This window comes from Lactuca virosa, chromosome 2 (genome assembly GCF_052849685.1).
Source record: "Lactuca virosa cultivar CGN04683 chromosome 2, Lactuca_virosa_CGN04683_v6, whole genome shotgun sequence".
NCBI classification, from domain to species: Eukaryota; Viridiplantae; Streptophyta; class Magnoliopsida; order Asterales; family Asteraceae; genus Lactuca; species Lactuca virosa.
The window spans coordinates 135,767,818-135,783,137 of record NC_136427.1 but is presented as its reverse complement, the minus strand read 5'-3'; the positions used below and the strand labels follow the sequence as shown (position 1 = coordinate 135,783,137).

At 41.4% G+C, this 15,320-nt stretch overlaps 1 protein-coding gene across 1 annotated transcript; it reads left to right on the top strand.

Annotated features, from left to right (window-relative positions):
* Nucleotides 1–1,385: 1,385 nt before the first annotated feature.
* On the top strand, nucleotides 1,386–15,073 carry LOC145157792 (uncharacterized). The gene is made up of 3 exons (XM_079076784.1): nucleotides 1,386–1,487; nucleotides 14,454–14,561; nucleotides 14,645–15,073. Exons 1-3 carry the CDS (start codon nucleotides 1,386–1,388, stop codon nucleotides 15,071–15,073), a joined length of 639 nt encoding a protein of 212 aa, XP_078932910.1.
* Nucleotides 15,074–15,320: the final 247 nt, after the last annotated feature.

Genomic DNA, 15,320 nt, shown 5'->3' with positions numbered 1-15,320 from the left:
ACAGACAGTATGCATGACAACATATCTCATAGTACAAAACAGATAAGACCCTCCGGTCAATAATGTACTAAGACCCTCCGCTCAATAATGTAAATAAGACCCTCCGGTCAATAGTGTACTTGAGACCCTCCGGTCAATAACACGAATAAGACCCTCCGGTCACACATAGATTACCATACATGTAAGTATAGTGAGAAGACTCACCTCAACTTGTATGCGAGAAACCCTACGTTCTCACTGCCGCTGCTTACTGGCTCCAGAACTGAGCCAAAACAACCCAACACTATAATCAAAAGCTATACAAGGTTATACCTTAACATTATGCTCCATAGATGGCCCATCTAACCAGGCCCACTACTGACCCAACTCATTGAGCCCACCAAGGCCCAAGACCAAAAGGGTCCACAAAGGTCCAATAATGGCCCGATTTTCCAAACTGGGACCAAACCCTCATATGGGCCTTACCCTAAAGCCTATCTAAATATTCTAGTCCACAAGATTGTTCTTGGATGGCCCATCAATAGTTCAAACATCCAGGCCCAACTCAAAACCCAACACAATTAGGGTTTTCACATGAAATGATAATTAGGGTTAATTAGAAACACTTAACCCATGAAGGACTTAATCCAGTAAGTCCATCCATCTACTAGGTCAATCATACGGTGTAATTGGGCACAAGCCATACATCAATCCACTGGTCCAAACGCGGGTCTCGACAGTCCAAAACTAACATCTCCCAAAATTAGGGTTTGCTAAACCCTAATTAGGGTTTCCAACCCAAGAACAAGCCAACCAAGTCCAAAAATTAAGTTTTTCGGTCTACTAGGGTTCTACTAGGTCGGGCACCACCCACTGCCACCTCGGGCAGTGGTGGTCGGTGGTGGCTCACGGCGGCAGCCACTATTGCCAATGGTGGTGGTATTTCCTGCCCAAAAAGTGCATAAAAACTTCACACATAATATACACACACACAACCACCTCCTACGGTGGCTGGTGGCGGTAATGGGTGGCAGAAAACGGCAATGGGTGGCAGCCACCACCTTGAGGTGGTGGTGGTGGATTTTACGGTTAATTAGCTAGCATATAACACCACAAACGCCGAGAACAGTCTATATACTCGATCATACTCATATTCAGCCACCTCACAGGTGGCTACCATCACCGAAATAGGCAGAAATGGTGGCCATAAGGGCACCGACGGCAGCGGTGACGTCCCACAAACGTCCTACCAATAGAAACGAAAAAGAAGAAAGAAGGTGGGTGGCTAGCAGTCTTACCTAAGGCTTCCTCTTCACACACTAATCGTACAGCGATGCACACGATTTCCTTCACCGGTCTCGGCGGTTCTCCAGTTGTACACAGTGTCTCCGACAGCAGGCGTCACGATGGCGACATTCGTCGGCACTGTAGCGGCGACAATGGATCTTGGTGTTGCAATGGCGGCAGGAGACACTCCCATGGTGGCGGCTGCAGTTCTATGCCCTAGGGTTAGGATTACTCGACGTACACCTCTTGAAACGGGAAGGATATGGGTACCGGGTCTAAACCCGTTTTCATTACAACTTAAATCTATTTTTTGAAGTTTGGCCCCTACTCCACCAAAACTTCTCAATATAACTCCAATATTTACAAATTCAGCCCCCGAAGCCTTCAAATCCTTTCAATTTAAGTCCATTAATGTCACACCCCGAAACCGTGATGGCGGAATCGTTCCGGGGTGGAGGACGTCATGCGTAGTATCACAACAATTGTATCATAGCAAGCATAGTAAACACGACCAGACATTGAATACATATATGAAAAAGTTTACATTGTTTAATACATAGTTTTGTTCATATCAAAAGTAAACTAGAAAGTCGTGACTCTAACGCTCCGACTTCTCCGAACTCCTGGAAGTACCTGTCTACTAATTTCCTGAGAATACAAGCAGTTTTGAAAGAATATCAGCATAAAGCTGGTGAGTTCATAAGCATTTAGATTTAGAGAAAAATGTTCTTTGATTCTTTTGAAAAGTGTTCCTCAAGAAAATCCTATATTTTCTTATGAAATGTATGTTTGAAAACCCATTCGTTCCATGACTTCCCGGTTCATACAGGATATGCATGATCCAAGGAGTCATGGAATGAATATGAATATCCGTTAGTAGAGTAGTAAACTATCAGTTTTAGAAAGCCGGTATTATCATGGGAAAATCCTATATTTTCCCTAAAAACAAGTTATCCGTCCTAGAGGTAGAGATGCCAGTTTAGAAATCCTTGATTACTATCAGCATATACAAAAGTAGTTTTATTACTTAAAATAAAAAAAATGAAGAATAGAGTTCGTAAACAAAGTTAGTTTATACTTATTTGCGAGTCGTATAACCATGCTTGATATGACTAGAGACCTTTCCAACGTTCTTCAGGCGTCGCGTTAAATGGCATTTGTCACCCTAGGCACGCCTGCCTAACTGTAGCTAGCAGTTCGGGTGTGGGATTGTCAGTCCCGAATAGATCTATTCACAAATCTCACGCTCTCCCTCCAGGAGACTCTGGTTATACTATGATAGGATTTATCCCTGTACACCTAAGGGTACATTATTGAAGTAGCGCCTCACAATTCTGTATAATCTAGTTTACTAGCGAGAAAACAGTATAAAACAGTAATTATCCTTGAATAAATATACTTTATACTTTTGAGAAAACATATAACATAAACTAAATCTGCCATAGTTTATATATATTCATCCATGAAATCTGGTTTGGTAGAGACTGCGTAGAGGGTTATCCCAAACTATACCCATTATAGTTTATTAGAGTTGATATGGAAAATGTTTTATAAAACCTTTCTGGAAGCTATGAAGTTAGATTTCCAAAATAACAGTTTCCCTTATATTCAACATATTACAAAAGAGATAAAATATCCGATTATGTTATTAAACGTGGAAATCGTTGAACTATATTAATAAGTTTAAAACTTAATAAAATACTTTGAATTTGGCTTGTATTCCCCCGCTGAAAACATTAAAAACACGGAAAATGTAGAGGTATGAACTCACCTCGGGTGATTTGAATGAAGGATCGACACGAAATGTTGGATGTTCAAGTGAAGCCTTGAACACGCTTAGATCCTAATACATGTAATGACACATAACGGAGTCAAATGAAGGTATTTCACCACTAGATGTGACGAAGAACCACTCTAAGAACTTGGGACTACTCGCACTAAGTGTTAGAACCTTAAAGGATTGCATGAGGGGAGTGTATGGCCACCTTTAAGGTGTGTGCGGCCATGGGTGTGCGGCCCAAGGGGTGTGCGGCCGTACACCCATGATGGAAGGTGTTCTTGGGGTGTTTCAAGGTCCATACTTGCAATCCATGAAGTGTTCAAGGTCTATACTCAATTGTAGTGCAAGATAAGGGTCCTAGAGGTGGGTTTATGGTCCTAGAATGAGTGTATGGTCGCACACAAGAGTGTGTGGTCGCGCACATGGGTGTGCTGCGCACACTTGGAGTGTGCTGCCGCACAAGGGTGTGTGCGGCCGTACACAGGTGTGTGCGGTTGTACACCCCTCAAAATGATGTCCAAAAATGCCATTCTAAGGTACAACAAGGCTAGGGGCACATCTACATCGAATATGGAAGTTAAAATCTCACTTTGGAGGGTGTTTTAAGGGTGTGCGGCCGCACTCACTTCCAGACACGAAGAACATGCCTTTTTTGCACACCTAGAGCTTGGATAGAGTGGTCTTTCATGGATTGTAAGCTAGAGGAAGAAGTACTCACGTTCTTGAAGCTTTGGAAGGTTCAAAGTTGGAGAAACTTGAGAGGAAATGATGTTGTGTGCTGCCAAGGTGCTAAAGGAATGAAAGGAAGGGGGCTACCCTTTATATAGGGGTAAGGGTGCTGCCCAAAAGTGAGTGTGCTGCCAAGGGAGTGGGTGTGCGGCCGCACACCCATGTATACGGCCGTACACTCCCCCTAAGGGTGTGTATGGCCTGATTTTGTCACTCTATGGCTTGCTGACTCGTTCCTAAACTCAACCTTGGTCATACTCGAGCTTAAAATCACTTAAACGAACCCTCAAACAGTGCCAGAAGTCAACAAAACATGTTTAACTTTGATTGAATTGACTAAGTGTGCGAGATAAAAGTTCTGGGTTGTCAATTCATCCCCCGGTTAGAGGGAATTTCGTCCCGAAATTCAAGAATAAGAATATAACTCATGGTCTTAGAAAAGATGGCGGTACTTAAGGTTCATGAGACTCTCGTGCTCCCAAGTGAATTTAAGTTCCCGTTTTGACATTCTAGTGGACCTTCACTATCGGGATGTGACGTTACTTCGTTCGCTTGACTTCTCAATCTGTGAGCTTAGATGATTCTCTCGCAAAGTGTATACTCTCGTCTAACTCGAGGTTGTCGAGGGGAAATCGTAGGTGTCTCATCGGACGGACACTCATTTTGGTTTGGAACGAGGAAGGCGGGATGGATTTCGTTGAGTTCTCGGGGTAACTGGAGTTTGTATGCTTACGGGACTGATCCCAGCAAGGAGCTTGAACGGTCCAACGTTTCCTGATTTTAGCTTTCAACGCCTTCCGAAGCGTATCGGGCCTTTCCAGGGTGTGACCTGCAAAAGGACACGTCCACCAATCTGGAACTTCAAGGGTTTTTGTCTCTCATCGGTCGTAGCCCTTTCGTACGATCTTTTCAGTTGTCTTACGGATAGTTTTAGGACTTGTACGAGTGTTGTCGGGGACTTGACTCTCGACTATTTGTGTGCCATCCACCTCAGCCCAGCACAAAGGGGATCTGTACTTACGACCATAGAGGGCTTCGAACGGTGCAACCTTGATACTGGGGAGGTCACCGTCATTGCAAGAAAGTTCAATTAAGGGTAGATGAGTGTCCCACGACGTATTTCCAATTGTCCGGATAGTTCCCTTACTTTGTCCTTCTCTTTGTGGATGATACTCTTCGTATGAATACTTTCGGGTTTCGAAGAGACATGAATTTTTCGAAGTTCGCATCTAGTTGTCGTCACGAGCGACGGTAGTTTTGCGATCGAACGATTTAAGACAAAAGGGTTTGGTATAACATAGACTCAGTCGAGCTAGATAGGATGGTGTCGTAGAATCGCACGTCAAGTTAGTCCAGGAGGATCGTTTTGCTAGCACATTGGCATCCCTAAATGAACGTCTTTGGTATTTTCTGCGTTTGATTTGGACTTGGTGGGTACTACTAATGCGAGGGTCCAGATGTTTTGAAACTATGGGTTCTCGATGGAATGGTTCTCACTAGATTTTCCTATGATTGCTTGGCGTATACAAGTCATGTATAATCACAACTGACTCTAATGTATACACTAGGCCACCATAATTTACCCCTTAGGGCATCAACTTTTAAGAGTACGTCGTGATTAAATTTGGACGGGAAAGAAATCACGATTATGAATAATTATTGAGGTTTTGAAAACATACCAAAACAAGGCAGGGTCCTTCGATGCTTCCTCCTTCACTGAGGTCAGACTCCTCCAGTTTCCTCATTGTTCCTTTCTGTTGGGCAGTCTATTGTGAAGTGTCCTATTTCGCCACATGTACCGCACACTTGAACTATGCTAGCGTCGGTAGTGGAAGTGATGTGCTCAGTCGAGGTTTTTGCGAAGCGAGCTTCCTGGCCATCCTCAGCCCCTGGACAATTTCTTTTGAAATGTCCGGGTTCGCCACACTTGTAGCAAACCTGACCCATCTTTTCACCAGAAATCGAGGCGTTTGACGGTGCTAGTGCTCTGCAGTAATGAGCGGTGTGTCCTTACCTGTTGCAGTTCTTACATTTCGATTCACAGCAGTTTCCTACGTGGTGGAAGTTACATTCCCCGCAATTTGGAAGTTTTCCAGCATATCGTCGTACTGGCGTCGGCATTGGCCTGGCGGATGTTGTGGCTGTAGGAGTTATCACGGGTTGAAGTGTCTTGGCAAGTTTCTGAGACAATTTGTGCTCCCTCTTGTTCCAGAATTTTCGTTTTGCGTTCTTAGATTTGGGAGTTTGAGTGCCCTCCTGGATAAGCCCTTGTTGGTTTCCCGGTGTGTTGTTACAGTTCGAGAGGTGGAAACTATTCCCATTCCCATTTGGGTTGTTAGCATTAAGAACAGCTAGGGCGGCTGCTACGGTTGTTGTGACAGTAGCTTGGAACGTAGCTGAGTCCATCTGAAGGACCGGTGTCTTACTGTTGGGTTGGGTACGTTCTTTCGGAGGCATGATTATGCTACATGTCAAGAAAAGAAGCTTGTGAGCAATAATGGTCGCCTCTGGATATATCCCAAATGTTTATCTATGCATTGAGATTTTTCCCCGTTTTGTTATCTGACTTTCATTAATTCGACCCTCATCCCCATGATGTGGTCTTAGCAAAGAATAGAAAAGATTTGAGCACAGCAAAGTTCACATACAATAAGTTTACGAACTCCTGGTTGCTCAGCTCATCTGGCTGGCTGAGTAACCCTCCCATTGCTTCGGCTCCAGATGAGATGAAGGGTTAGCTATAAGAGTAGCTACGGGAATCAAGTCGATACGGAATTCAACTTGACGCTCGGGATAAATCCTTGGAATGTCTTTGGGGAAGACATCGGGAAAGTTGCAGACTTCGAAGATGCTCTCGAGGTCTTTAACTTCTTGCGTCCCATTGACAACATGAGCCAGGAATGCATAACATTCCTTCCGCAGATGCTCCTAGGCTTTGACGCATGAAATGATACGAAGGTTCGAACAGTCTTCACTAAGGTAAGATTAAGACGAATCGCTTTCTCGAAACTGTAGGGTTTCAAAGCACTCCATGGATGATGGCAATGGGCCCCCTTGATGAAGTGTAGGTTAAAAGCCCAAGACTTGTCTCTTCCCTATAAATGGTCATGTATTATTCATAATTAGGGTTAAGAGTGAGGCAAAATGTAGTGTTAGATTCTTTAGTCTATGCTGAAAGTGTAATTTATTCCTCATGTTTTGAATAAATCGAGTGATCATTCGACATATCTTCTTTATTTGTGTTTGTTCTTATTTTCCGCATCTTGTTCATCAAATCTCAATTAGGGTTTCAATCTCAACAAGTGGTATCAGAGCGGGTCTTTGAAGATCTATTGATTTTTGAAGTATCGGTTCTTGATTTGATGATTTTCTGCACATATATTGAAGATTATTGGTGTTTTGGCGGTATGGAATCAATTTTTCTGTTCAAGCAACTGTTCATGAAGATTCATGGCATTTTTTACTGTTCATCTGGTATTATTTCAATCCAAATCGTTTTCTGTTCATATTTTCTTATTGGATCTGAATTCAAATGCATTGTCGTTGGATTTGTTTCATTGGTTTTGGGCCATTTATTCGAGACTATATTGTTCATAATCCATCCTTGACCCAACATGTTTCAAGGGTTCCGTCGACGTCACTTCTTTTGGGTTTGGTTTTTCAAAGTTCGATCTTTCTTAGTCCGTCAAAAATAATAATCGACGATTGACTGATTCTATTGTTTGTCAACGTTTGAATAACGATCGTTTCTTTGATGCTATTACAATTCGACCGATCTGTAAATGTCGTATTTTGAATTCTTTGTTCTTCCATTCTTGACTCGTAATCTATAAACGATACTATTGTCAAAATCATTTTCTGATTTTGGGTTCAAACTAGTAAATCCGTTCTTGCATTGAATATCGATTTTGCCTCATGATTGTATCGATTTGAGAAATGTTGATATTGGTATTTGTCGATAATCAATTTGAATGGTCAACCCTTGAAGTCAAAATCAAACCGAAAGGTTTAAAACAGAACTGCAAAATCACTTTGTTGAACAGAAATCGGGGTCAAAATCGGATCTTGAATCATATTTGTTATTGATTGAAATAGAAGGAATTAGTCGGAGCCTGCACTGAATCAATCTTTGTAATCGGAAGTGTGATGCGATGAATGAAGAGTCACGCCTGAATATCAAAATTGCTTTGAAAGACTTTACCTGCGAACGATCTTAGTTTCAGTGATTGGAAATCTGGGCTTGCATGCTTGTTACCTGCGAACCTCTTAACTGCGATTGTTTGGGCAATGAATTTGTGGTTCTCATGATTCGCATCGGGTTCGTGATCAACTGATTCTGAGCAAAAGGTCAGGGAATCCGGTTCGCACTTATGATCTGTTGACTAGTTGTGAATCACTCGCAATTGCTTTGAAGAACGACTCGGATTTGGAACTCAATAGGGACGATTTGAGCAGGTATTCCTGCGAGTCAACCATAAAAATCAAAATTAAGCTATTGGAACTTGAGTTCGCTTTTGTATCAATGGCTTTGGAATGTACCTGGAATGAACTTGAGTTCGGTTGGTAGCTCTTGGAACGAAAGAATGGAGATTCGCCTTGGGGTAATGCTGATGAGTTAGGACCGAACCTGGAACAACGAACTTGGGTTCGCTTGTTAATGGTTGGAGCGAACGGAGGATGAACCGAAAGCGAACCTGTGCTCGGACCGAACATGGTTTCGGTTCAATGAACCTGGACCGAACTTGGTTTCGGTTGCTTGTACTCGGAGCGAACCTATTGGAGTCGATGTTTATATGTGCCAATTTCAAGGTTTCGCGTCTAGTTTGAGTCATCGTTGAAAGATCAACTGGAGTATGATGCAGTGTTCGTTCAATCTCATCTAAATGGGGAAGATCACTAATGATTACACTTTTGGTCCCTGTTGTTTTCACAGTTTGGCTGTTTTGGACCATTTCCAGTTTTTGTTTCAAGTAAAGGGGTATATTGATGCAAAATTACCATTCCAGCCCCTGTCTTTCAGCAAGTGACAGTTTCTGCCCTATATTCAGAAAAGTTTACAAATTTGAGGGCTGGTGAACAGTTTTGAATTCTTTAATGCATATATTTTTTCGTAAACAGAAAATTATGGATTCCATCAAGTCTTGGCGGTTCGGAAAGTCGTTTTTCGTGATAACGACAAATTTTCACGACTTTTTCGGATTTTATACTTCATTGTATATATCATTTTGTCGCGGGGGAGCACAGTAATTTTTATCCATTCAAGATCATTCTCATGACCATAAGAAGGATTTATAATCACGTTTTCGATTATAAATCGGGGGAGAATTTGGTATGGCCATTCGAAATTGGATTTGTGACTTTTCAAAGTTGAAGATTTTTTGATAAAGCTTGTGGTAGAATTATGAAGGTAGCTTTTACAGTGGAAGTTCTTCATCGAGCTCTGCTAAAGCTTTTACAGAGAAGTATCCTTTACAGCGGAAGTTCTTTATCGAGCTCTGCTAAGGACTTGTTATATCTCTGACTTCTAGTATTTTCTCGATCAAGTGGCGTTACGAATCTTAAAATTTGGGTTGTTACATGATAATTTTTGGTGGCTTATATCATTAGCTTATTTGAAGATCATTGTGACTTGGAGGGGGAGCTCTTCAAAGACAAGAAGTGATTTGGTTTCTTTGTTCTGAAATGGGTTTTTATGGCGGGTTTGGTTTTCATGAAGATTTTTTTTTGGGATTACATTCGAAAATGAAGTTTAAAGACACTACTTCAGTGCTTGGTTTATATATCCTAGAGCCCGTGTTTGAAGACTATTGAAGAATCAAGATTCGTGGATTGCTTCATATATTCCTCGTTGCAGATCTTTTTATTTGCTAGATGCTTGTTTTGGAAGTTAAAGCATTGTCATCCATTCCATACTTTGAGGGGGAGATTGTAGGGTTTCAAAGCACTCCATGGATGATGGCAATGGGCCCCCTTGATGAAGTGTAGGTTAAAAGCCCAAGACTTGTCTCTTCCCTATAAATAGTCATGTATTATTCATAATTAGGGTTAAGAGTGAGGCAAAATGTAGCCGCCACGTGAGGTTTCTTATGTAGTGTTAGATTCTTTAGTCTATGCTGAAAGTGTAATTTATTCCTCATGTTTTGAATAATTCGAGTGATCATTCGACATATCTTCTTTATTTGTGTTTGTTCTTATTTTCCGCATCTTGTTCATCAAATCTCAATTAGGGTTTCAATCCCAACAGAAAAAAAGGACATCGACACGATGGGAGACTCATTCATCCTATGCCGATTAGGACATTGAAGCTTTTTATGGAGACTGATATAAAATTGATGGGGAAAAGGAATGATCGTCTAAGGTATGAGCACATCCTATGATACATGCTTTAACTGAAATAAGATTTTTGTTGACATAACTGAAACTGAGATTTCATATTTCGGAACTCATGACCTAGAAATAGGTCTAAGTCCTAATAGCAAAGAGAAAATTTTGGCAATATGAAAGACAGAGATGTTTACGGAAAAGAACTACTCGGAACATAGATATGAAAGTTATTCCTTAGGCCAAAAAGGAAGGATGAGTAAAGTATTCTCCTATCGGCGACGGGCACTACTCGGACGGATCCTTAAGTTAGCCAGCTGGCGCTCCATGTCAAGCAGGCGACTTTCGTATACTGATTGGCATGCTCGGAGCTCTACGACCTCAGCTCGAGTTGCAGCTAGCTCTCGCTGCTGGGCTTCGTGGTCTCTCAAAATCCTCCCATGAGCAACCTCAAGACTGCGAATACGGTTTGTGTTGGCATCCAAGCCTGCCTCGAGTTCCACAGTTCGGTGAATGGACGTCATGTTCATTTCAACATTGCGGGCCACTCGGCGGACTATAATTGGAAGGGCCTATCTGTGAAGCCTCCTCCGTCCACATTGTAGAAGCGACGATCCCCATTATACAGGCGGGGTTGGCCTTGTTCGTGACTCTACCTATCCAGGCTTCTGACCCACATAGGCGTTGGGCCTTCGAGTACCAGCTGAGGGTTGGGATTTGGTATTCGGGCCACTGGGGGTAAGTTCTCGACTTCTGGTTCCGAGTCAGTCTCTTCAGGAAATGGTTCGGCAATGCCATCGTCAAAAGGGATTTCATGGTTTCCTTCTGGCTCTGGTTCGATCCATCCATCATCTCCCTGGTTAGGAAAGTATGGGTCGCCAGGAAGATGGAATCCAACCATGCTATCTACGCGAGGTGATGGTAAAGGAATAGTTAATAGGCATCGAATCTAATAATACTTCCAATGTATCATGGCTACATGCTTGATTCTTGAAGGATGGATCCTTGGGTAAGTTTTCGGCTTAGTCGTTATAGCATCCTAAAATACTCCTATAGTATTTTAATCCATATGTTTGGCTCTAGAACTCCTCTAGTATCTAGGTAAGTTTTAGACTTGATGCAACACCATAGTCACTCCCAAGCACATGTTGGTCATGTCTCGACTGAATATAGTTGATCAGGCTATATTCACCCTAGACATGATTACATAACTGCCCAGGTTTAACCGCGATGTCTAACATCCAAATACTTTTGTTTTGTTCTACTTACAACACGGATTCTGATACTCGGGTATACTTATATACTTTTATAAAAATACTTGTATTTTGAAAGTATACTTTTAGTTTAGAGCACTTAGGCCCCTCAGTATTTATAGTTGTATACCATGTAAGGTTCGGTATACTTAGTTCGCTATAAACAAGGGCTCTGATACCAATCTGTCACACCCCGAAACCGTGATGGCGGAATCGTTCATGAATGGAGGACGTCATGCGTGGTATCACAACAATTGTATCATAGTAAGCATAGTAAACACAACCAGACATTGAATACATATATGAAAAAGTTTACATTGTTTAATACATAGTTTTGTTCATATCAAAAGTAAACTAGAAAGTCGTGACTCTAACGCTCTGACTTCTCCGAACTCCTGGAAGTACCTGTCTACTAATTTCCTGAGAATACAAGCAGTTTTGAAAGAATATCAACATAAAGCTGTTGAGTTCATAAGCATTTAGATTTAGAGAAAAATGTTCTTTAATTCTTTTGAAAAGTGTTCCTCAAGAAAATCCTATATTTTCTTATGAAATGTATGTTTGAAAACCCATTCCTTCCATGACTTCCCGGTTCATACAGGATATGCACGATCCAAGGAGTCATGGAATGAATATGAATATCCGTTAGTAGAGTAGTAAACTATCAGTTTTAGAAAGCCGGTATTATCATGGGAAAATCCTATATTTTCCCTAAAAACATGTTATCCGTCCTAGAGGTAGAGATGCCAGTTTAGAAATCCTTGATTACTATCAGCATATACAAAAGTAGTTTTATTACTTAAAATAAAACAAATGAAGAATAGAGTCTGTAAACAAAGTTAGTTTATACTTATTTGCGAGCCGTATAACCATGCTTGATATGACTAGAGACCTTTCCAACGTTCTTCAGGCGTCGCGTTAAATGACATTTGTCACCCTAGGCATGCCTGCCTCACTGTAGCTAGCAGTTCGGGTGTGGGATTGTCAGTCCCGAATAGATCTATTCACAAATCTCACGCTCTCCCTCCAGGAGACTCTGGTTATACTATGATAGGATTTATCCTTGTACACCTAAGGGTACAGTATTGAAGTAGCGCCTTACAATTCTGTATAATCTAGTTTACTAGCAAGAAAACAGTATAAAACAGTAATTATCCTTGAATAAATATACTTTATACTTCTGAGAAAACATATAACATAAACTAAATCTGCCATAGTTTATATATATTCATCCATGAAATCTGGTTTGGTAGAGACTGTGTAGAGGGTTATCCCAAACTATACCCATTATAGTTTATTAGAGTTGATATGGAAAATGTTTTATAAAACCTTTCTGGAAGCTATGAAGTTAGATTTCCAAAATAACAGTTTCCCTTATATTCAACATATTACAAAAGAGATAAAATATCCGATTATGTTATTAAACGTGGAAATCGTTGAACTGTATTAATAAGTTTAAAACTTAATAAAATACTTTGAATTTGGCTTGTATTCCCCCCCTGAAAACATTAAAAACACGGAAAATGTAGGGGTATGAACTCATCTCGGGTGATTTGAATGAAGGATCGACACGAAATGCTGGATGTTCAAGTGAAGCCTTGAACACGCTTAGATCCTAATTAACATGTAATGACACATAACGGAGTCAAATGAAGGTATTTCACCACTAGATGTGACGAAGAACCACTCTAAGAACTTGGGACTACTCACACTAAGTGTTAGAACCTTAAAGGATTGCATGAGGGGAGTGTATGGCCACCTTTAAGGTGTGTGCGACCATGGGTGTGCGGCCCAAGGGGTGTGCAGCCGTACAACCATGATGAAAGGTGTTCTTGGGGTGTTTCAAGGTCCATACTTGCAATCCATGAAGTGTTCAAGGTCTATACTCAATTGTAGTGCAAGATAAGGGTCCTAGAGGTAGGTTTATGGTCCTAGAATGAGTGTATGGTCGCACACAAGAGTGTGTGGTCGCACATATGGGTGTGCTGCCGCACAAGGGTGTGTGCGGCCATACACAGGTGTGTGCGGTCGTACACCCCTCAAAATGATGTCCAAAAATGCCATTCCAAGGTATAACAAGGCTAGGGGCACATCTACATCGAATATGGAAGTTAAACTCTCACTTTGGAGGGTGTTTTAAGGGTGTGCGGCCGCACTCACTTCCAAACACGAAGAACATGCCGTTTTTGCACACCTAGAGCTTGGATAGAGTGGTCTTTCATGGATTGTAAGCTAGAGGAAGAAGTACTCACGTTCTTGAAGCTTTGGAAGGTTCAAAGTTGGAGAAACTTGAGAGGAAATGATGTTGTGTGCTGCCAAGGTGCTAAAGGAATGAAAGGAAGGGGGCTACCCTTTATATAGGGGTAAGGGTGCTGCCCAAAAGTGAGTGTGCTGCCAAGGGAGTGGGTATGCGGCCAAGAGGTGAGTGTGCGGCCGCACACCCATGTGTACGACCGTACACTCCCCCTAAGGGTGTGTATGGCCTGATTTTTGTCACTCTATGGCTTGCTGACTCGTTCCTAAACTCAACCTTGGTCATACTCGAGCTTAAAATCACTTAAACGAACCCTCAAACAGTGTCAGAAGTCAACAAAATATGTTTAACTTTGATTGAATTGACTAAGTGTGCGAGATAAAAGTTTCGGGTTGTCACAATTAATTACCAAACACACCCTGACTTCTGAAATCCTTTTCAAATTAAATCCAAAACTTACACTTTTACCCCCCAAAATCCAAAATTATATCGATTGGCTCCTTAAAACCAACACCCCGCTAAATATTATTGACTTGAAGACTACTACTCATTTATAAATCTTTATCTACTTATTTATTTAATAAATAGGATGTTACACCTTAGGTGCCTAGAAGATCATGAAGTTGCAGAGATGTTAAAGGATATACATGAAGGAGACTGCGACAACCACACTGAGGGCAGATCCTTATGCTCCAAAGTGTTGAGGACGGGATACTACTGGCCAACCATGAAGAAATATTCCTTCCTTCATGCCCATAAATGTGATGCTTGTCAAAGACATAGCAACATCCTGCATCAACTAACAAAAACTCTACATCCTATCAACTCCCCTTGGTCATTCATGAAATAGGGAATGGATATAGTGGGTAAATTGCCAGTAGCCCCTGTAAGAAAGGTCTTCATGGTAGTGATGACTGAACACTTCTCAAAATGGATAGAAGCCAAAGCCTTCACCCAAGTAAGAGACAAAGAGGTAGTTTCCTTCATCAAACGTAACATCTTGACCACGTTTGGGATCCCTACCGAAATTATATGCGACAGTGGATCCCAATTCATAAGAAAAAGACAAGGGAATTTTACACAAGTTGGGGAATCAAGATGGTAATGTCTACTCCGGTCCAGCCTCAAGCCAACAACCAAGCAGAATCCAACAACAAAATTATAGTCAACAAATTGATGAAAAGGTTGGATGAGAAGAAAGGAAGATGGGAAAAAGAACTTCCTTTCGTATTATGGGCAGATAGGACCACTTCCAACGTAGCTACGGGGCAAATCCCATACTCATTAGTGTTTAGAATGGAAACAATGATTCCCACAGAAGTGGTGATCCCAACAACAAGATACCTACTTCAAAACCAAGAGTACAACAACAGGATCCTGGACCAGGATCTTGACACTATAGATGAACTTAGGGATCTTGCCAAGATCCATATTGCTGCTCATCAACAGAGAATAACCGGCGTACAATAAAAATGTAAAAGTAAGAAGATTCCAAATAGGAGACTTGGTACTAAGGAAAACATTCCAAAATACCAAGTATCCTGTTAGGGCCAGGATCCTCAAAGCATTCAGGATCCTCAGACCTCATCAGATATTCAGGATCCTCAACTATCTCAGGATCCCGACACACTCTACTTACTCTTAGCTTACTCTATGAACGTTTTCACTTGTTCTTATTGAAATACTCTCTGTAATCATCATTTTATATTAATAAAAT

What these genes read in the sequence shown, in the direction of transcription:
- LOC145157792 (XM_079076784.1), top strand. Translation starts at nt 1,386, where the DNA reads ATGGCGACATTCGTCGGCACTGTAGCGGCGACAATGGATCTTGGTGTT. An exon ending in CTGCAGTTCTATGCCCTAGG is followed by an intron (nt 1,488 to 14,453) that starts GTTAGGATTACT and finishes TTCATGAAATAG; the next exon opens with GGAATGGATATAGTGGGTAA. An exon ending in AAGCCAAAGCCTTCACCCAA is followed by an intron (nt 14,562 to 14,644) that starts GTAAGAGACAAA and finishes TATATGCGACAG; the next exon opens with TGGATCCCAATTCATAAGAA.